Genomic DNA, 22915 nt, shown 5'->3' with positions numbered 1-22915 from the left:
CCTGCTGCCCTTCCTGAGACCCCCCAGAAGGCACAGGTTCCTGGAAAGTGCACTGGGGGCCACCTGACATTTGAGCAGCTGCCTCCGTGTCCACCAGCCACTGACTTTGCTGTGTACCAGTTTCCCCATCCCCTAACCAGGAGGTAATAGCCTGCCCGTCAGCGTATGCCTAGGTACCAGGCATTATCCCAGCCACTAAAGAGTCACACTGCTAGGAGCAGCCATGTCATCAGAGGGCCCTCAGGGAGTCACCTGGATGCCTCCATGAGACACGAATTTCATGTCCTTGGCCTCTAGGGCCAGCTGCAGGCAGGTGGCCTTCCCCCAGGCCTCTGACACCCGGACAAGAAGCTTCTGCGCCCTCTCCTCATCCTTCCGGTAGCACTCAGTGAAGACGCCTGAGCAGAGGGGGAAGAAATAGAGCCTGGGACAATGAGAGAGCCAGCAAAGGGACCCTCAGCAAAGGCAGAACATAGCGTAAGACTAATTCACAGGTACTGTCCGGAAACATCCAGGTCATGGACAAGGACTTCAGGTAACAGCATTGGAGCTGACATACAGAGACGGAGATCCTGGTGACGGTGCAGATGGCCCCAGGGAGCTCACCTATAGCTCTGTGCTCAAACTCATCCGCCAGTGCCAGCATCTCCTCCGAGCTGTCTGTATCTTCCTCCTCTTTGGACAGTTCCTTCAGGATCTTGCTGCAGGCCAGGGCTGCAGCAATACAGTCCTGGCTCTGGGACACAGGGACACTGTGAGGACCTGGGAAGTCACTAGGTTTACCCACCTTGTATCTAGAAACTTATTATAGTGAACAGAGATGTTTATGACCTGAAGTGGGGGGGGCATTCATATAAACAAATAGTCACCCCACATTAACATATAACCCCTCTGATGGCAGCCTCTTGTACTGAACCATAGTACCGTACCCTTGTCTCTCTAACAGGTATAATGCACACAGAGCTAGCAAGATCTGGGCAGGACATAGAGAGCAACACTGCCCACATCCTCAGCCCTGAAATAACCACAACAGCTTGCTTAGAAGCCTTTATCTTCCCTTCCTTTTCTTTCTTTTATTAAATGTAAGATTTTTTTTGTTTTTAAAGTCTATTATTTATTATGTATACAGCATTTTGCCTACACGTATGTCTGCAGGCCAAAAGAGGGCACCAGATCTCACTATAGATGGTTGTGAGTCACCATGTGGTTGTTGGGAATTGAACTCAGGACCTCTGGAAGAGCAGCCAGTGCTCTTAACCTCTGAGCCATCTCTCCAGCCCCTTTTACTTTCTTTTGAAAATTGTTTGTCCACAAAAGTTTTTGTTCCCCACCGAGTGCTCCAAGCCTCCCTAGGTTAGAGATCTTACTGTCCCCTATGAACTGTGTTTGCTGTAGGAGATGAGCCCCTGACTCAGATCACCAGTCTAGATGTTGTCGAGTCTGCAACTAAAGCAGTCCTGGTACCTGAGCCCAGATGATGCCTGCCAGCTCCTGGCGGTTCTGGATGATGGCCCAGATGAGAAGGTCGCGGACTGGGTCGATGGTGAAGGTAACATGGTCTGTTGATCGCTTATAGAGGGACCGGAGGCTCACTCCCTGTACCTGTAGGTGGAGAATAGTCCACGTCCCGCAGGGGCCCCTAGCAGCAGAACACCAAGGTAGTGGGCAGTGTGTGTCCTGCCTTGGGAAGTCATGGAGAGATGGCATATTTCACTCTTGGGAACTTAATTAAATGATTCACTGGGGGCTGAGGAGATGGCTCAGCAGGAAAGAGCTTGCCACACAAGCCTGATGACCTAAGTTTGGATCTCCACCATCCACATTAGAGGAAAAAGATGTACCCTAGAACTGAGTCCAAATAAAACCTTCCTCCCAACAGATACTTTCTGCCAGGTATTTGGTCTCAGTGAGGAGAAAAGTAACTCCTATAGACACGTGTGGAGGTAAATAGGTCAAAAATTAGGCTGTTGGCAGAGGAGGGCCCTTCTCTTTTCCCACCCTTCTTCTCGTGCAGACTCAGCAAGAGACCCCCTGACACCTGCAAGACAGGGAGAGGGGCCTCAGCAGGAAACAGTCCTGTCACTGTCCTCAGACAGTGTCCCCAGGACTGTGAGAAAATGTGTTGCTATTGTCTAAGTCCCAGATCTGCAGGGTTTCACACAGTCCATGCCTTCCAGGACGGCCTGCAGAGCCCATTGCGTTGGGGTTACTTGTTTGGTCAATTGGTTTCGGTTTTCTCTCTCTCTCTCTTTTCTTCCTCTTTCTCTCTTTGTGACCACCTCACTATGCAGTCGAGGCTGGCCTTGTACTCTTTATCATCTACCTCAGCTTCCTGAGAGCTGAAATTAGAGGCAGGCACATGCATGCGTGCACGCACACGCGCACACACACATATTTAGTAATTCCTTTCCTAATGAATGCAAGAGCTCATAACACAGCTGAGAACACAGCAGTCACCCACCAAGGAGCCAGCATGGACACTGCCTCCCGACACCAGCAACCCCATCACTGGCACCCACATTACCAGGACTCACATTGAGCTTGATGTGTGCCATGGGCAGCGAGAGCCGCGGCCGGTCGCTGTATCGAGGCCGGGGGTACAGCAGCTGTGTGGAGTCCCCCAGGAGTTCACGCAGCACCTGGGCCACGTGGTGCATGTGCAGCCGGGGTGCAGCAGATGCATAGGCCACGCGTTCATGTTCTTCAGCCAGCACCTTCTGCAGCTTGCTGTGAAAGAGGCAGGATGGCTCCAGGTTCTCATACAGGCAGAGCAGAGTGTCCCAAGTGACAAACTCCTTCAGGCGCACCCCATTCTCCAGAAAGAGCCTCACAAACTCAGGTTTGTTGGAGATGAGGGCAGCTGTCATCATGGGGTGCAGATCTGCGGGCTAAGAGGGAGCAATGTTCAGTGGCCAGCGCATTAGGTCAGCACCCCCTAGAACTCTGAGCTTAGAACCCTAGAAGGAGTGGCTGTGATATCTTTTCTGAAGGATGGAATCCACCCTGGTCACCTATTCCCAAAGGGGGGGGGGGGGGCTGAGGACCTTGAAGACATGCACACGAACCCACTGACGCAGGCGCCTCACCTTCCACTGCCATTCGTCCGTGAAGATCTCACTTCGAGCAATGTCCACACGGTTCCACGCCACTGCCAACTTCAATTGGTGGTCCCAGTTCTCATGGCCAGACTGGTCTTGGCTTCGAGAGGCTGTGGGTGGCAGTGTGTGTCAGGTGCCTCTATGTGAGGCTTGGTGTGGGGCTCGGGAGTTGGTTGGGGACGCAAGTTCCCTTAATGATTTAAAGTGATAACTCAGAGCTTATTGGTGACACCCTCCCTGAGACATCTGCTTTATAAAGCACGTTTTACTCATTGTTAGACTCAGAGAAGCAGAGTTTTGATCATCACTTTAGTTTACCCCATTCCCCACCCTGAGTCATCTCCCAGCCATGCCCTGCCCCTCTGTGACAGGTGAGACACAGCATGAGACAAAAAAACATAGTAAAACAAGATACAGCGCTCTAAAAAGCATTAATTTACACTAACAGGCAAAGCAGAATTCCAAAAGCCAACACAGTGTGTGTGTGTGTGTGTGTGTGTGTGTGTGTGTGTGTGTGAAGATCAGAACCCGGGTCCTGGCACCCGCAGCTCCACTCCTTTCTCTACTTGGAGTCCCTCTTGCAAGTGGTGTTTGCTGTAGTGATGTTTTGCACACTATCTTGCAGGCTCCCCTGTTAATCTTGTATTATACAGACCAGTCTGGCCTTGAACTTTGCAGTGAATCTCCTGCTTCAGGCTCAGAAGCACTGGGATTATAGACATGAGCTGGGAAACCTGGCTTAGAATAGTAGCTTTTAGACTAGTAATTGTTACTGTCTTAACCTCTCAAGTAACAAAGAAAGCTAATACTGCCGTTATAAGCCTGTTATAATGACATAGGCTTTCATAACTGCCCATATACTTGCCTGTTTGAGATTTTGATTCCTTCATACGGCATTGAGTGAACATCTAGTGTTCTTTCAATTCACCCTGCTGCTCCTTTGAGCATTTCTCGTAACTCAGGTCTGGTGATTACAAATTCCCTGTGCTTTAATTTATCTGAGAATACCTTTATTTCTCCCCCACTTTACAGCCCTCTGCCTTCCACCTTCCAGTCTCTAATGAGAAATCTGTACATTATCTTACTGAGACTCCCTTGTATGGGATAAGCCGCCTCTCCATGCTATTCTCAAGATACATTGACTTCAGAGAGCTTGACTGTAACAGGACTGGCATGAGTTCCTTTGAGTTCAGCCTACTGGAACTTTGCTGTTTCTTGGATGGCAGGGATGTACAGTAGCATGGCCCCAGCGCATCTGATTGGATGCTGTCATGCATCATGTGCACACATGTCCTGGTCTTTCTGTCCTTTTCCCCCTGTTCATAGCCTCACCTTTCAGTAAAGCCTGCAGAATGGCCACATCCACATCCTGCTGCCCATCCTTGCCTTCCCGGAAGACTGTCAGCAGCTGCCGCCTCCGGACAATGTCTTGGATCTACAGCAAATGGTTGCTAGTGAGATTAAGGATGGAGGGATTCTGCCTCCTTAAAGGACAAAAGGGATTGAGGACCCAACAAGTAACCACACCCCCTAGTCTGTACAGGCTCAGCTAGTAAGGGTGCTTGCCACTAAGTCTGATGACTTGACTTCAATCTCCTAGGACCTAAACGGTAGAAGAAAGAACTGACTGGTACAAAATGTCCTCTGACCTCCATGGTGTGTGCATTGTGGCACCAGCGTGTGAGCATGAGTAAACACACACACACTAAAATGTAACAAAAATACTCTTGGATAAAGAGAGATTAAATTCAGTTCTCTGAATTGCCTGAATAATTTATAATGTTGCTGAAAAAGGCTCCTGGCCTGCCCAGCAGCTTAAAGCACCCTGGATAAGCAAGCAAAGGCCTTCAGGAGAGGGTAGGGGGTGGAGGTGAGGGGAGGAGATAAGGGGCTCACTAAACTTATGTTATTTCCCTGTCAAATAATCTCACAGAGCGTCCACACCAAACAAGGCCACTCTGAGTACTTGGCAGATATACAACAAGGTCTTCCTGCTTCCCCAAGCCACCCAGCCAGAGAGCTGCTGACTCCATTGTCCAGTCACAGCTCATCCCCTCCATGGCCACAGTCCAGCGTGGCTAGCTCCAGGGTGTTCCTTTGACCTGGGCCCGGTGGGGTCTAAATTCAACTCAGCTAAAGCTAGCACTGTTCACGCTCACCCAAGGATGCTCACGCACTGTGGAAAATTCTGAGGGTTTTATCTAAGCTCTGGGACCAAAGGGCAGCTATTCACTGCACATTCTGCAGAAGGCATCAGGGCATCACCCCAAAGCCCAGCTTCAGGACTGGGGAGGCGGGCACTGCTGAGGGCGCTCCATTCGTGTTCTTATAAGGAGACAAGGTTGGACCATGTGCTGTCTCTCACTGCTGCAGATGCTAAGTTCTGCTGTCAGCTTCCTGGTCAAGACCCCTCCTGTGCTCTACAGTGCTTCCTGGCCCTTCCCAAGCACCACATCCCTCCAGTCCAACACACTCTGGGTCCCAGAACAACAACTCTCAAGCTCTGAGATGTCCCAGCACAGCCCTGGCATTCTGCAAATAGAGTTCAAATCTCAGCTCTCCTTTGGCATGCTGTCTGTCATATGCTTCAGCCTCCCAGTACCCAACCAGGAGGCCCTGCTTGTCCTGGATCTCAGAGCTTCCCACCATCTGCAAATTCAATCATGTACCTACTCTGACCCATTTCAGGTTCCTGGAGTCCTGGTCTGTCTGGGAGTCAGCCTGGTGACCATAATGCCTATATGCCTTACCTTTTTGGTCCATTCCACAATCCTGTTTTCGGTGAAAGTCTCAAACATCTCCTGGAAGAACATGCTGAGCTTCTGCTGTATCAGGGAGATGGTGATCTCAGAGACAGGCAGAGCGGCCACCTGGGCGATGACGTCAGCCACTCGGCCGGAGCCCTCCACTATCACACAGGGTGTGCCATTGGTGATGGCATTGTAGATGGTCTGCAAAAGCAGAACCAAGTGTCAGCTGGCCAGAGCCCTCACCCAGCCCTGACACTTCTGAAATACAGCATCGTTCAGTGGCAGCAGAGGCTGCAAGTCACTTGCAGCTAGAGTGAGCCAGTGAAGCTAGAACTTTCTGGAAGCCATCCCTGGTTTAGTGCACTATGCCGTTCAAGAGACAAAAGAGCTGCTGCTGACACACCAGGAGTGTGCCGCTGGCACACCTGACTCAAGCTTGCCAATCAACACCCAGTAGCGCTGTAACAAAAGGGTTCATGACACAGTCATTGACCAGATCCACTCACAGGGATGCTGTGTGGACCCAGAATGACCAAAGCCCAGGGGAATAAAATGACCATGAGGAAAACCCCAGATCTGAGCTCCAGGAGCTGGACTGGACTCTGAGAGTAGTGCCTGGTGTTGAAAGAGCCACAACATAGAATCGTGCTCTGGAAGACCCGCCAAATTCGAGGCGCAGCCCCACAGGGCCGTGCTCAGGGGCCGAGACAGAAAGCTCCACGTTGGAGTGCCAGCCTGGGACTTTGGGTGGATGTCTTCCAGAGAGGCTCTGGGAAGAAAGAGCCAGCAACCCCACCACGACCTGGGCTAACGCCAAGTCACCTCTCCCACATGAGGGTCTACTTGTAAGGGTGTCCCTTCTCCCACCAGGAAACATCCTTGTCCTGTGGTGAATTCCCTCCCCTCCACAGCCTCAGGGCAGCACGCTGTGTGTGTTGCTACTGATGGCACCAGATTTTAATAAAAGCATCCACCAGCCCTTCCTCCCCAGCAAGGCCTGAGCCCCATGATGCAAAGCAGCTGGTACTCACATGCAGCGTGCCAGGGCCGCCCTCCAACACCACGCAAACAATGGGGATCTTGATGGCCACACCTAGGCAGACATGGAACCCATGTGAAGACTGGGGGAAGCACGGGCCTACTGTTTGAGGCTGCTTCTTCCCCTAATCCCACGGGGAAGCACCAGCTGGACAGAGTGGTAGATAACGGGCAGCTGCTGAAGATGAACGAGGACGGCTTGCAGACAAGTTGCTCGTGCTCCATAAAAGAGCAAATCAAGGCCTCCTGGCCATTTGCTCCACCCCCATCCCTGGCCTGTCCTGGCACTCACTACACATCCCTACCCTTGCACCCCATCCCCCCACCTATATCCTACCCCATCCTAATTGAATTCCTGTACAGAAAGGGCAAAAACAGAACACCATCTTCTCTACCCAGGGGACCACTCTAGCCCCGTGCCTCTCTCTCCTGTTTTTGTTTTTTTTTTTTCTTTTTTTTTTTTGTATGTTTTTCGAGACAGAGTTTCTCTGTAGCTTTGGAGCCTGTCCTGGAACTAGCTCCTGTAGACCAGGCTGGCCTCGAACTCACAGAAATCCGCCTGCCTCTGCCTCCCAAGTGCTAGGATTAAAGGCGTGCGCCACCACTGCCCAGCTCTCCTGTTCTTTTTATGATACCTCGACATCCAAGCTGGCCCAGCGAACCTCTATGAGGACACTGACCCATCTGGCATTGGCTGGGGAGGGGCACAGTTCATGTCTCTTCTCCCCTTCTACTCAACCTCACCCAGAGGGCAGGAGAAACAGATGGCAACAAAGTCCACCCAGTGCCAACAAGGGTCCCTGCCTTCACACACCTCACCCTGGGTTCTCCTCGTGAAAACAGTGCTCTTCCAGTGGGGCGCCTATACAGGCACCACATCTACTTGGGAACTTAATGGGCATGCAAGTTCTATGCCACCCAGACCCAGGGGAGGTGATTTTAGGGTGGCCAGGCCCCACTGGGGACCCTGACTCAGGAAACACTGGGAAGCTTGAAATCTGCTGCCCAGAGTCATCCCTAACAACCCAGGCGCTGAGCTGGAACCCTCCCCATGCTCCATAGGCCCTTCCTCATCTCACACACGAATTACTCCACCTCCTCACAAGCAACTGAGGTCATGCTATGATTTCTGGATGCCATTTTCTCATTTCTCAACCTGAAACTGTCTCTAGTTGACAATGTAGACTGTTCTATTAACTGACAACAAACAGACAAGCCCACACTGACACCCTTCCACTGATTAAGGCAGCAAGAGAAGACAGGTCCTCATGAAGAAGCAGACAGGGACCCAGGAAACCAATCGGGTGTGATGTGATCTCACCTCCATGCACAATGCAGGCCTTGGCCAGCAATGGCTCTGACACAGGAAGGGTCTCAGTTCTTTCTGCCCCAAATGCCCTCAGAAGCATGCTCATGTGTACCTCCTCTTTCCTTTGTTTGCTCTGATATGAACTTCTCCAGTTTCGTCCTCAGGGGAATCTCCACACCATACTGGCCATGGGTCCCGTCATCCACCAGGATGAAGTGGGAGTGGTTGGGGTCTAGCAGGTAAGATTCCCTTGGCCTTCCTCATCCAGCATGTACTCAGCAGGAAAGCCTCCCTGCAGATGACCAAGGGAGACTCACACAGATTGGTAAAACGTCATACCCGTATTCTGGAAATGGGAGGTCTAATAGCTTGGATAATTTGGATAATGTCCCCCCAAAGATACACGTCCTAAGCTCAAGAATCTGTTTGTAGCCCCTTATTTGGAGAAAAGGCTTTTGCAGCTGTGATGTTAAGAATCCAAACAGGAGAAAATTAACCTGAATTATCTGGATGGGGTCCCCAGGAACTTCCAGAACCACCAGAAGTTAAAAGGGCAGGAAGGGTCCTCATCAGAGCCCCAGAATAGTAGAACCTCATCTTCACTGGGGCCAACTGGTGGTGTCTGTGCTGTGGGAGAGTGACGTCTAACTGTAGGTGGATAAGTGAGTTGCTTTCTGCCACCAGGTGTCTGATCATGCTTTACGAGACCCCAGGAGACTGATCTGCTGGACCAGACACCTTGTCTACTGTCCACAGAGAATGGAACAGTGGAACAACCAGAGGATTCTCAGCTCAGAACTCCCCCAAGCCTCCCTTACCCTCAGTCTTACCCATCCTGCCCAGGGAGACACTCCATGATTCTGACACAAGAGAAAGATCAAGACTGCACACTGGGCCAGGCACACTAGTCAGCAGTGACGAGAACCTTCTCTAGCCACAGACTATGTTGTCCCCAGATTTCCTTGACAATGAATTAAATGCCCATGTCCTCATTAGTACAGATTCAAAGTGTCCTTAGAAAAAATCCCCCTTAGTAAACCAAGTTATCCAACTCAAGTCTCCGTTCTTAAGCAGCTGCTGAGCCAAGCTCTGGGTATAGCATTAAAGGGTAGCCCAACTTGCTGCTGACTGCCAGAAACCATGGCTCTGTGGAATTCCAGGCTGGAGGCCTCGAGCATAGAGGCTCAAAGCTAAAAGCTCAGACTTTGTGGTCAGAAAGCTGGCTCAATATAACCCCCATGCTTGCTTGACTGTGTGGTCCTAGTCAGTCACTCCCTTTCCTTGAAGCCCATTTCTTATCCAAGCAACTCTTGAGATGTACCCCGACCTGGTAATAACCGGCATGTGGATCCTTCCTGTGATCTTATGGCTGTCCATGTTAGCCACCCACCCTGCTCACTGTGTCTGAGGTATTACATTACCTAAGTCAGACCCGTGCCCTGCAGCACCAGGTCCTTCCCCGACACTCACACTGACACCCAGCAAGCTCCCTGCAGTCTTTGTAGAGAGTTGAGCTCCTCTCCCTCTGCTCCCAGCCTTCCTCCTCTGACCCAGGCTCACTCTGGACTGGTTACTCACGGTGGGGTGGACCAGCCCCTCTCGGTTGTGGATAGTGCCCCATGTGGCTACGCCAATGGTGATGACTTCTCCTTCTTTGCAACTGCTGCTCAGGCTGAAGTCCCGGACCGCCTCACCCACCTGCTTCATCACACCCGTGTGGGACCCTCCAGTGATGATCCAGGCCCCTGGGGAAAGAGACAGGCTATGCCTCTAGGCTCCAATATGCCTCTTGTCAAGCCAGTAGTGACACCCAGAGTCCCACTGTGTTTCTGACACACAGATAGGTTTCTAAAGCGCAATTAAAGAGGAGATACTGTACTGTGACACTATCTTTCTGATGCCTTTCTGAGACCTGAGCTCCCCACATTGCAAAGATGACAATAGGAAAGAACCCCCATCTTCTCTCTGCAGGCCCCTCCTTCCCCTCTGCCTTCTCTCTATCCCAGGCTGAGGAGCACACAGGACCTGCCGCTTTCCACCTTCCTCTCAGTGTCTGAGACCCGAGAATGGTAGATGATTCCATGTTCCCCATTCCTTGGCCCTACTCCTAACAGACGACTATACGCCTAAAGCCACGTGGCTTACGGTGGCCCCTACAGGGGACATTCTTTCTGTCGCTGTCTCCCCTACCCTCAGGGGTGCATTGCATGCTGGTCAGGGTAAGAATGCCAGGGCTGAGTGAATTGGTTCTACCTATAGGGCAGCAAGTGACAAGTGGGGTCTGCTGGTCCTGCCTGAGCCCTAAAGAAAGGGCATGTGGGCAGAGCTCTCATTGCTGCTCCATGATCCATCTGCTGTTGTCTGGGTGGTGAGCTCACTACACAGTGCTGGCCAGACCTCTGAAATGAGTGCCTCAAAGACACGTGTGATGTGGACATTAAAATCAAATCAAATCTAGGGTCTGGAGAGACAATAGTAGTTATGAGTACCTAAGTTCTGATCTTAGAACCCATGTCAGGAGGCTCACAACCACCTATAACTAACTCCAGCTCCAGGGGATCCAATGTTATTGTCAATCTTCCACAGGCATCTGAGCACATGTAACATTCATACACACACACAGACACAGACACGGACATGCAGATATACAGGCACTAAGTAAAACAAAATCTTTTTTTTTAATCTAGCCCATTAGCACATGGCAGTGGCTATGCGACTATAAACGTCAGGGAAATGAGTAGTGTGAGCTGAGAGGCAGCTGGGCATCAAGGGAAGGGCTGCCTGTAGATGAGGGACCCGAGGAATTTGACCCAAACCGGGGTGTGAACTCAGCTATCCCCAAGAGTTTCCCAGTACCCATAACATTGATCCCCAAAACTCTCCTTCAGCCTTCATCCTGAGCTACACTCATGGCCTGGGCGGGGCCTCAGCTCTCACCTGTGGTTTGGGCCACCTTGACCAGGCCTCTCCGGAAGATGCTCTTCAGCCTCAGCTTCATGTTAAAGTTCTTGGCTCCACCAGTCACCGAGATGAGGAGGTTCGGGACATCCAGGCCCCAGTGCTGGGTCATGAGTTGGTAGATGACACTGGAGGGCGTGTCCTGGGAGACCCGAACATACTGCAGGGGAATCACGGGCTGGTGAGAACACCTTGCAGGAGACACAGCAAGGGAACCTTACAAGGTACAAGGACACCCTGCAGGGGACCGTGAGGGCATCCTGCAGGGCAAGGGAACCACTCAGGGGACAGAAAGGGAACCCCATAGGGGATAGTGAGACAGTGAAGGAACCCTGAAAGAATGGCTTCAACCTTCACACTCAACACAGAGTGAGGTCACCTGTGCCCTGCCTGCTCAGCCTGGGGCTGGACACCTTGAGTTCACACCCAGGAAGAAAAGTAGCCAGCAGTGTATAGTCAAGACATAGGTTGTAAGAAGAAAGAGGAGCTGAGGCCCAGAAGAGAGGCTCAAGTACAGAGGCTCCCTAGGTAAATCTAGACTATTCTTTACAAAACCCCTAGGTCCAGCTAGCTCCCTCTCCCATACGTCCTCTTCCCTCATCCTCTCTGCTTAGGGAGCAGCTCAGACCACCCCCCATAAACACCCTCCTTTGTTACTCCCTGTACTGGCTCCTCCATGTGGTTTGACCTCCACCCCATCTGCTTCCTGTTCTCCTCACACTCCCGGTGTTGGATGCCCTATGCTGGCCCCTGACCTGCTACTGACTTTCTTGGGTTTGGCCTGCTCTGTGTACACATTGTCTGCCCCTGGGTAGGGTAGGGGAATGGAAGGTGGCAGGCCCCTGGCTTCACACTCCAGAACACCCTAAGCTCATGATGGACTTTGTGTGTTTGCATGCGTGCACTTGTATATGTGTGTGTGCATGCATGTATTTGTGTGTGCATGTGTGCCTGCATGCATATGCATTTGCTTGTATGCATGAGTATGTATATTTGTGTATGTGCATGCATATGTATATGTGCATGCATGTGTGTTTGCATGTGTGCATGCATGTATATGTGTGTACATATGTGTATGCATGTACACACATGTATGCATGTGTGTGTGTTTGTGTTTGCATATATGTATGTGTGTATGAGTGCATGCATGTATGTGTGCACGTGTGCATGTGCGTGTGGGTACATGCACTAGGGATGGAACTCAGAGACGCATGTATGCCAGACAAGCACTGTAGCCCTCATCCCACCGTGGACTTTTCCACTCTAGTTAAATCAACTGTCTAAGGAGATGTAGTTTGACTAGGATCCACCTGAGGGACCATGAGCAGGATGATGGACAATGTGAAATCCAAAGGGACATTAGGAACCTCCAGAGCAAACAGGACACAGCATAACAACAAAGAATCTAATTGATACCACAGTGGCTGCTTCCTGCCAGCCCTCACCACGGCTGTTCTCACAGGGCTGAGCCGGTGTCCAGTACCATCCTCTCATGGTCTTTCCCTTTGGACTGTAAACCACATGACATCCGGAAGAAAAGGGGCTAAGGATCCACATTGTGGGTGCTATAGTTTAAATATGAAACGTTCCCCCGCAGGCGCATGTGTTTGAACATCTGATCTTTAGTTGGAGGAAGGAGATGCTGTGGAACCTTTACAAGGCGGCATCTTTCTGGGGAAGTGGATTGCTGGTCGCTGGGGAGCAAGATTTGGTGAAGATAGCCCAGCTTTCCTCCTCATCTCTCATCTCTGTGTGTGTGTGTCTCTTGGTCCACCAAGATGCAATCAGCAATCCCCACCTCATGGCTTCAAGCACCTGGAACTCCACTATAATGGACTGCATCTCTTCACACCATAAGTCAGAATAAATCCTTCTCCAGAAACTGCCTTTGTCATTGGGACAAGAAAGTAACACGGTGGGGACACACACAGACTTAGGGAGGGGTTCACCGAGGTCAGGATACCTTATTATTCTAAACAAGTGTCCCTCTCCCTGGTGTCCCCCACCACTAACTGTCCCTGGCTCGGGATTCTTCCTGTCACTGCCCTTGGAGAAGCAGCTGGAGCCAGAAGGCTGTCAAGTTAGGAACCTGGACTGGGGATCAGCTGGTTTCAAACCCACCATGGCTCTGCCTATCATACCTTTGAGCTAGAGATGAGACCTCTCCATACCGTTCTTCCTGACCTGAGACCAGATGACAGGACCTCCTCCTGCACCTCTGTCACCTCCTGCCCAGGGTACAGCCACCTGCAGGGGCTCCTGCCTCCACTTCCCACACGGAGCTTCACCCTGCCCCCTCCCTTCCCTCGCCACCATTCAGAACTAGGTCCTGAGTTCTCCTCCTTCCCCTAGACCCAGATGGACAATGAACCCTTCAGAATGAGCCCATACCTCGCTTAGGACATCCTGTACTTCTCCTTCTGCTTACAGACCTCTCGTCTGCCTGGAGTACAAACCACCCCATGCCGTTCCTCGGTGGATAGTGGGTTTCACGCACCTGGATGCCTACTCTCACTCTCCCCCCACCCTCCAGGAAATCTGCTACAGGGTCACAGGGACCAACACGGTGAAGGATGAGTGCAATGGAACCCACCTTCCCCGCTTTCTGGCTCAGGCCTGTGAAAACGATGTCGCCAAAGGCATCTGTAGGCATCTCGTGGACATGCTTCTTGGGGTCCCATTCCTTGCCCTGACAGCTGTGAGGCTTGATGGCGGCCTCCAAGTGCTGCTCACGGGTGTAACCACATTCACACACTACCTTCCTGTGAAGACAGCAAGGTGATCACAGGAATGAAATGCCTCTGGGGCTCTCTACAGGGACATGGGGGGACCCAGAGGAGAGCCAGGACACTCATCCCACTCAGCAGGGACAAGACACCCTGCCTGAGTGTCAAAGGGTCTATGTGGGCAGTGAGTATGAGGCATCCTTGCCCCCCTCCAGGCAGGTGGCATCAGCCAGGAACCAAACGGGACAGCCAGTGAGTGGCCTTGGCCTTTGAACTTTTCCCACGTGGCAATAATGAGATGCTGCCCCTCCCTCCCACAGACAGGGTCAGGGTCAGCTAAAACACAAAAGTCAGAAAAATCATTAGTCACACCAAGCAAGTCAGCCACGCCAGACACTCCCACCAGAATGGGCCAGGTGCGGGAGTCATCTGGGGAGGATTTTACAGCAACCAGGTTAAAAATGCTTCATCAAACTTCCAAAACCAAAGGAGAAAAAAAGCTGGACAGTAGTAAGGCTACAATGGTGCCTGCCAATTTCTCTCCCCACAAGCCTCTTGTTTCTGTTGTTGTTCTAATCCATATGAGTATTTTGCCTGCCTGTGTGCCTGGTGCCCAAATAGGCAAGAAGAAGGCATCAGATTCTCTGGAACTGGAGATAGAAACAGAGATGAGCCCCTACGTAAGTCCTGGGAATTGAACCCTGGTCTTTTGAAAGAGCAGCTAGTGCTCTTCACTGCTGAGCCATCTCTCCAGCCTCATAGAGATCCGCCTGCCTCTGCCTCCCAAGTGCTGGGGTTCAAAGCATATGCAACCACACCCAGGTTAAAAACAGCATGCTTTTTATCAGAAGCTACGGAAGACATAAAATAGGAGGTTCAGTGCTGAAAGATTAAACAACTACAACCCAGAATTCTATAGCCTGCAAAACTTCCCACTGGGGATAAAGAATTCAAGGAATGCTCTTAGCTGAACTACCACTAAGGAGAGTTGTCAAGAGTAGAACCAGTCCAAAGAATGGCTAAAGGGAGTGGGGGTGTAGCTCAATTGGCAGGAGTTTCCTAGCATGCTGAAAGGCACCCTTGAGACCCCAGTATTCAGGAGGTGGAGCTAGAGGCAAGAAGATTAGTTCAAGTTTAAGGTCGTCTTCAGCGACTTAGGGAGTTCAAGGCTAACCTGGGCTACCCAAGACCCTCTTTTCAAAAACAACTTGTAAAGGAAATTATGTAAACGGAAGTGAAAGGACAAAGACATTCTGAGCATCGGGGAGGATGAAACAATAGAAAGAGTGAAAATGTGAGTAAATACATTTCATTTCTCTTGAGTTTTAAAATGATGTTTGATGGCTGAACTGGGTCAAACACGGTATTCTAGACAATTGTAAGTCAGGAGGGGTAAAAGGGGGTGTTTCTACACTCTACTGTAACGCTCAGCCTACCAACACTCGTGGATTGAGACACACTTTGTTATGTAACTTCGATAACCACAGCCGTCACAAAGAAGCTGAACTGAAACAGAAAGAAAACAGATAAAAAAAAAAAGGTGGGTTTGAGCTCTAAAGTAGCAATAATTATATTAAATGTAAGTGGTCTAAATATACCCATTTATTGGAGGAGACCGCTCTTTAGCTCCTGGCTGCTCAGGCCAGGGAATGCTCAGCCCTAACTCCTACATATTAATTTAACCCATTTCTATTGATCTGTGTATCGCCATGTGGCAGTGGCTTACTGGCAAAGTTTCAGCAGTCTGACTCTGGCGGCAACTCCATTGCTTCTCTCTGACTCCGCCCTTCTTTCTCCCAGCATTCAGCTTAGTTTTCCCCACCTAGCTAAGTTCTGCCCTGCTATAGGTCTAAAGCCGTTTCCTTATTCATTAATGGTAATCACAGCACACAGAAGGGAATCCCACATCACCCACTGAAAAACAAAGACTACACCAAGCACCAGCACTTGGAAGGCAAAGGCGGGTAGAAAGATCTGTAGGCCAGTCTGGTCTACAGAGAAAGACAGACAAACAGATGGGATTAAAGAACAAAACAAGCAAGCAAAAATTAGGACCTGGTTATTATCTACAAAGTCACACCTCAAATATATACAATTAGAGAATTGCTCGACATTCAAAGAGTCGGTGCGGAAACGTGAATGGCGCCCAAAAGCTACGCGTCAAAGGGCACAGGCCCCCGCTGTGTGGTGCCATGTGTGTGACACAGACCTGGAGGTGTAAGTCCTATGACTTTCTCCAAGTGACAAATGGAAATGTATGTGAAGATTGGAGTACTGGTTACTAGAAGGTGATCACACATTACCCTCTGAAACTGCAAACAAGCCCCAATTAAATGCTTTTATAAAATACGTTTCCTTGATCATGGTGTTTCTTCATGGAAACAGACAGCAGCTAAGACAGAGTCTCTCTGGCTTCTAGGGCAGAAGCCCAGCATAGGCAACTGGAGAAGGTACTATCTATCACAGCCACGACCCTCCACTTAAAGCACCACCATGTAGAGCTCTCACCTCTCAGTGAGCACATGGGACCCCCAAACTCACATAGACCACATTGACTGAAGCAGCATTTACTTCTCTCTAGGCCCCACCTAGCCTCAGGGAGTGAGGCTAAGTACCCAGTTTCTGAGCAAAGCCAGCATGTAGGAGGCACACAGAGCTGTGCCGTGTCTCTCCCCCTGGGGCGTGAAGAGGGCTGTTCTTCCCACATGGAGCCCCTGGTCCCTTTCTGTGTTGGCCCCTCCGTGTCCATAGAGAATGGATTCTAGGCTCCGCAGATGCGGAAATCCCTCCCATGAGTTATAACATTTGCATAGAATACATAGTCATGATCCTGTTGTAACAGTGTGGAGCCCCAGGAGCCATCGCATTCCCTCCAGAACGACTGGAAAGAAGCCTGTGTGGTTTTCAGGACAGACATAGTTTTGCTCCGTTATTTTTTCAGGGAAGTTCACTAGAAACTGATTACTCCCTGGGTACAGTAGCGTTCCTGGTGTGAAGCTGTAAGCTACAGTGGGGGTGACCTCTCCCTCCAGGACCTATTCTATCATGACCAAGAAGCGATGAGACTCCTCCCTAAAGAGAACCCAGGCCAGGGAATGGGCCCCAAAGCCTCCATGCCCCGGGGTTCCCACTGATCACACCCAGAGAGGTCACAGGACTTAGAGGCAACGATCTCTCAGAGAAATGAGCGCTAAGCCCCCAGACACAGCACAGCTATCAGTGGAGCCTGCGGGGGCGGGGGCTACATCCTGTACAGGTGTGGAATAATCCAGGGAGGCTACACTGCAGAGGTGGTACCTGCCATTGGCCTTGAGGAGTGAGGAGGTCTCCACGAGAAAAGGAAAAGAGTAGGTGGTTGAAGGGGGCTACAACATAGATCACCACCCAGATCCAACTCAGGGACCCCACCTCAGAGAGCAGTTTCTAAGAGTGCTGCAGTCCTAGGAACAGAGCTGGGCCCCCATTTGCTCCATAGTCCCTCTGACTGGCCCCACCTGCAGGCAGTCCCACCTGGGGAACAGCAATATCCAGCTGCTTGGAGCGACCGCTAACACCTCCATCCTGGTCTCAGAGACCATAGTCTCACTGTGAGCTAAGTGATGGGAGAGAAGGTGACCCAGAGACCCTGTAACAGCGGGACCCTCTGATGCGGCTTTTAAGGACATTTGGTCTGTGGACTGCCCCTAGATCCCTACAGTTCCTGGATCCCTGACTCTTTGGAAACCAAGAAGCTCCAAAGATGTGTTGTCATGGAGCCCTGGCCCGCCGGGCTTGATCTGAATGCGCAGCCAACAGCAAGACTCAGTACAGGTCACCCTCTGCTTTAGGCCAACCTATTTGCAAAGCACATTCCATGCCCCAAAGAACTCTTAGGGATGTGAAGCAGATGGACTGGGCACGTTCCCCAAGTGTCTCCTGAGATGAGATGGGGGAGATTCTCAGCCTGGCATGAACCCCAGATGCCCCTTTACTGGCCCTGGATGAGGTCACGTAAGCGGGTCTGATCAGCCATGCTCACCGCACCTGGAGAAATGGCTCAGAGACCTTCATCAAAGTCATGCCACTTACCCTGCGTCAGAGAGCTTGGAACTTTCCACGAAATACACACATTCCTTCTTCTTGATGTTTTCAGGAATCCATGAGCTGAGGTTTTCTTGCTGGGAGTCAAAAAGAGCATGCTGACATTATAAAGCCCCCAGGCCTACCTTAGACACCTCTCTGCTCCCCGACCAGCTTCCACTGAGGGACCCAAGGCCACCTTAAAACTTAAAAGCACCCTTGCTTGGGCTCTGGGTGTGTGCTCAGGAGACAGGGAGGAGACTATGCAATCGTTTTCTTTTGGGGATACTTTGTGCTCAGCACTTTACAGCTCGCTTTCCTTGGGAATTGTATAATAACGAGAAGAATGTCTGGGGTGAAAACCTGGCTGGTACCTGGTACCTAGCTTTGAAGCCACCCTCCCGCCTGCCTGAGCACAAACCAAATGCACTTTCAACATGATTACTCAAGGGTTTTCGGTGACACTGGCCTGGGACCTGATGTGATGCCCCTGGACTTCACAGAAAGACAGGAACTAGAGTTATTGCACAATTGAGAAAGAGAAGTGAGGGCTTCTTCCATTATCTGGCACAGGGCCTCAGCGTCCGCCTGGCCATTTCTCAAACGGCTGTGGCTGGGCAATATTCAGTAAGCAGTATGGCTGGTGTCATATCCTACCCTGGCTCTCCTCTCCCAAAGGGCATTTCTGGGTTGGAGGCCCTGAGGTGGGTAGACCCAGGTAAGAAATGAGCCTGCCCTATGGTCACTGACTGCCTTGACTAGCCCAGGGTGACCTAAGCAATGGTGACCGTTGGGCTGCTTCTGTGGCCCATGATGTAACAGATCAGCCAGTGGAAGCCTACCTTCTCAATGAAGGGGCACAGAAGCCTCCTGCTCTTGGAAAGGCTGCTATTGCTCCGCCGGAGATTGGGGACCATGCCCAGATCGGTGGCCCTCCTGGCCTCCATCCCAAAGCCCTCCTCTTGCTCAGCACCCGTTCTTCTCCGGTCTAAAGACTCCATCGTTCACAGTTCTAGATTCACCCCCGAGAGAGAGATTTCTGGATGTCTTCAGGGAAGTCTTTTCTCATTTGCGAGGCTGGGGGTGAGAGAGAGGTATTGAAAATCATCTGAAAGAGGAAGGTCAGGCTGTAGTTCTGAAAGGAACACCCACCTCTTTCCTCTGTGGTCTTCTAGCACTTTGGGCAGTCTACAAACACATATGCAGCTGAGGGCCCTCCGAGGGCTGCAATCTCAGGTGTCTCCCTAGCTCCACCATTCACCAGCTCCCCGAATGAGCGCCCAGACCAGCAAAGGAAGACAATTTCCTGTGGCCACCACACGCCCTGGTGTGTGCCCTGTGGTTCTTCATCTCGTGATTACAGAGCTCAGTTGGCTTCTTTCGTTTTCCAAAAGGAAAACAAAAGCCTTTGCTGCCCACAAAGTAGGTTTTGGGAAGTACCATACTGCTACATCCTGAGAAGTCAGCTGTTAACGACAGCCAGCCTGTTGATGCAAACCCTTCCTCCCTGGCTCTGCTTGGCTGAGGCTGCAAAAAGCTGCCAGTTTTTCTCAGGGAGATCCACGGTGGTGCACACCTTTAATCCCAGCACCTGGGAGGCAGAGGCAGCCAATCTCTGAGTTCAAGGCCAGCCTGGTCTGTAAATCTAGTTCCAGGACAGCCAGGACTACACAGAGAAACCCTATCTCAAAAGGAAAAAAAAAAAGGTATTTATTCTTGTGTGCTTCCTGAGATGTATCCCCTAATGTCCTGTGATGATAACCACTCCACATTCCACTGCTCCAGCTGACATAAAAGAAGGGTTGCCAAGGGGCAAAAAACAACCCCACACTTCAGCCTCTCCCTGCGCTGAATATCTCTTCTCCAATACCAGGTCCCCAAGCTGTTTCTCTGCCCACTTGCTGGTCAGCACTTCTTCCTCGGGGTTCTTAGGCTGAACTGTGGCTACAGTTGGTGGCTTCAGGCAGATGCTCTGGCCCCTTGATCTGCCATCCCCTCCACACCCCACCCCATTTTGTCACTAGTAGAGTCAGGAAAGGCTCAAAAGTGGGGGGGGGGCAGTGGCACACCCTCCCCTACAGCCCCACAGCAATTGAGTGCAGCTCCTGCTGAGATAACCCTCATTAGGAATGGATGTGTAGCCAAATGCAATCGGACTCTGTGAACATCTTCCAAACTGGCAATTAAGCTCAGGACCTCTGGACCCACGGTGTATCTGGGCACCCCACCTACCCCAGGCCACAGATGTATCAGAAAACATAAGAGACTTTATTGCATGGGGTGGGGAGGAACTTGTGAGCCCTGGCTAATGACTGGGACATATGACACCTTCCCTACCTTGCTCAGTGTAAACGTTATGGCATTCAGGCTTCCCGCTAGTTCTCTGCTTGCTTCCCAAGCATCCTCGGGCATACTAACCTGGAAACACAGGAAAGGGCACAGGAGCTAATCTCCAGTCCCGTGTGAGGGTTCAGAGCATGAGCCGAGAGCTGTACCGTGGTGTGGGCACAGATCACACCAGCTGACATTGAGCCTGCATGGTGTACTAGCTTCAGAGCCCGTACAAACGCTGCAGCCCCTCAACACCGCAACCCCTATCCCAGGGCACAACCTTCCCCCACCCAAGCTGAAATTTCTGCATCAGAGAGCTGACCGCACTCCAGTCCATGCCTGCACCAAGGTCCAAGATTCAATCTTAGCACTTTCTTCAGCCACACTCAAAGCAACCCGCACCCCCGCACCTCACACTCCCACACTCCCTCCCGGTGCCGAGTAGCACCTCCCTGCCTTCCGCCTGACCCCCTGCAACCAGCACTCCCTTCCCCCGACTAAACCCGCATTTCCTTTCCAGATGCCGGGTCAGCGCCCCTTCACCAGCGCCGGGTACCTGCTCAGAGGCCGCGCACCCCAGCGTCACTCTGCGCAACTGCGCAGGACGGCAGCCCTGCCCCACATCTCAGGGCTAGGCGCAGCCTGGGTGGCCCGCCCCGCACTCTGCGTCACTCAACCTGATTGCATGGCAGCTGCAACTAAGAACGTGAAACCAAGCATGTACTCGGCCCCCTGAGATGCTCCACGTGCGGGTCAGCCAGCCTCCTCAGGACACCTAGTGACAAACGCTCAGAATAATGGCATTTGCGGTCTGAAGGTAGGATAGCCCACAAAGCATAAGGCCTTGTCTCCAAATCCTAAACCACAAAGGCAGCCTGGGAAAGAGAGTCAGGTGACCCCTGTTAGACCTGAGTCCAGTTAAGTACCCAGCATACACCTGTCTCAGAACCCTCCTGCTAAAAGTCCCTTACTGCTACCCTCACATTTGCAGCACCTAAAGCCAACAAATAAATAGATAAATAGATAGATAGAAGTAAAATGGACCTAAGGGCAACATCAGCTTCAAGACCCCCAAATGTGTCACACAACAGAGGAGACAGGAAGAACCCAAACCCAAGGGATCAATCCCAAATTGAGCCTGCAACCAATGAGGTTCAGGACCCAAAGATGTCCACCCCATAGTGGGCGTGTGTCGTGCCTGGTTCTTGAGAGTGACAAGGACCACACTGGCTTCTAAGACGCCAACTGTGACTTCCTCAACCACTCTTTCATCCCTAAATCACGCTCTGTGTTCTCCATTCCCAACACCAGAAGGCAATTCCCGGCAGAACTCCCAAGCCGTCGGCCTCAGTGCCAGGAAAGTGAAGAGGATTGACCTGTGATGGGGGATCTGCCCTAGGAACTCATGTCTGGTCAGCAGCTTCCTCTCTCATCTCCTCCCCAGGGTACGAGTCCCCATCCAGATCCTGACTCAAGCATATACTATTGAAGGTCCCTCCACAGCTGGCCTGTGGCTTCGCCACCCCAGGTGAGCCAACGTGTAGAGGGCAAAGAGCCTTGTGCACAGGTGAAGCAAGGAAAGTTTGACATACAGCTTCTTGCCTCTTCAATGGAATGAGGTGTGTAGCTGCTCTTCCTGGACCGCTAGGAATGATGCCCTTTATGCAACCTGGTGATCCTTTGCTGTTGGAGGAGACAGGCTCTGCCTTGTCTCCCAGACTTTATGGTTTTACTTATCAAGACTTTCTTCCCTCAGTCTTGAGCATTGCTTTTAGACCATAAAACCCAATCTCATGATTGAGCATTACAACAGCCTAAGTGACTTCTGTGTTATATTAGGGCCAGGCCAATCCAGATACCCACTGGCACTATGTTTACCTCAGTGAAACTTCCTAGACCCTAAACCTTGGGCACTATCTCTGAGTCAACAGTGCCCATTTTTAAGAAGCCAGATGGACTTTGGAAGGAATCTCAAAGCAAACATGTCATAAATTGTTGCGTACTTGGGACTGAGTTAATTGTTGTCTAAATACTTTCTTCAAACAGTGTGGTGTGCTTGAAGTAAGCCATGGTGTGCATGGCTAAGGTAAAATGATCTGGGCCAGACCCTAGAAGTCTTGGTCCAATACCAGTTACAATAAAATCGGGCTGAGCCGAGTTTCAGTCTTCTCTCTTCGTGGACCGTTCTTTCCCTGCCTGATGTAAAGCCTGCAGGGGAATCACCGCACCAAACAGCTTGCTGATGCTTACCACTGAGATTGCCCACCATCTCTCCCTCTGCGGAGCCACCCCAGTCTCCACGGAGTCATGGTAAAGATGCACTATTTGCAAGGACAACACTTGATAGCTTCTTTACAACATGTTATTAGAAATAATTGCACTGGGAGGAGCTGGTCGCTCCCATTGGCTGGGTCTCCCATCTGGCTGGTTCACAGACCAGGCGAATGTACACATGGTTATCAGGGCTGTGACTGCTAGGCTGCCTGCTGTGCAGGTACCCACATCTCTTCCCTGTCCACTACTGTGTTCCTAGAGCTTGGCAACCTGGCTCAGTGAGTGGTAAGTTATAGGACTGGCTGCCACTCCCAGGAGACGTGCCCAGACCTAGGTAACAGGTAAGGCAGTGGCTACCCTCCTCGCCATGCC

At 51.2% G+C, this 22915-nt stretch overlaps 1 protein-coding gene across 1 annotated transcript in view; it reads right to left on the bottom strand.

Moving 5' to 3' along the window:
- The window catches only part of Trpm2 (transient receptor potential cation channel subfamily M member 2), a 43392-nt gene extending 23045 nt beyond the window's left edge, over positions 1-20347 (bottom strand). Inside the window, 16 exon segments of the mRNA XM_041634791.1 lie at positions 253-398; positions 607-736; positions 1465-1602; positions 2535-2888; positions 3087-3208; positions 4431-4533; positions 5849-6049; positions 6880-6941; positions 8308-8430; positions 8433-8487; positions 9774-9940; positions 11133-11313; positions 13747-13915; positions 17948-18036; positions 18781-19015; positions 20276-20347. Of these exon segments, the coding sequence (XP_041490725.1) occupies positions 253-398; positions 607-736; positions 1465-1602; positions 2535-2888; positions 3087-3208; positions 4431-4533; positions 5849-6049; positions 6880-6941; positions 8308-8430; positions 8433-8487; positions 9774-9940; positions 11133-11313; positions 13747-13915; positions 17948-18036; positions 18781-18939 (2199 nt within the window). The 5' untranslated portion in view covers positions 18940-19015; positions 20276-20347.
- Positions 20348-22915: the final 2568 nt, after the last annotated feature.

Source organism: Microtus oregoni, unplaced genomic scaffold (genome assembly GCF_018167655.1).
Source record: "Microtus oregoni isolate MIOR12 unplaced genomic scaffold, Mior012 000046F_ref0000063, whole genome shotgun sequence".
Taxonomy (NCBI): Eukaryota; Metazoa; Chordata; class Mammalia; order Rodentia; family Cricetidae; genus Microtus; species Microtus oregoni.
The sequence above is the reverse complement of the archived record's forward strand: the minus strand, read 5'-3'. Positions and strand labels throughout refer to the sequence as shown.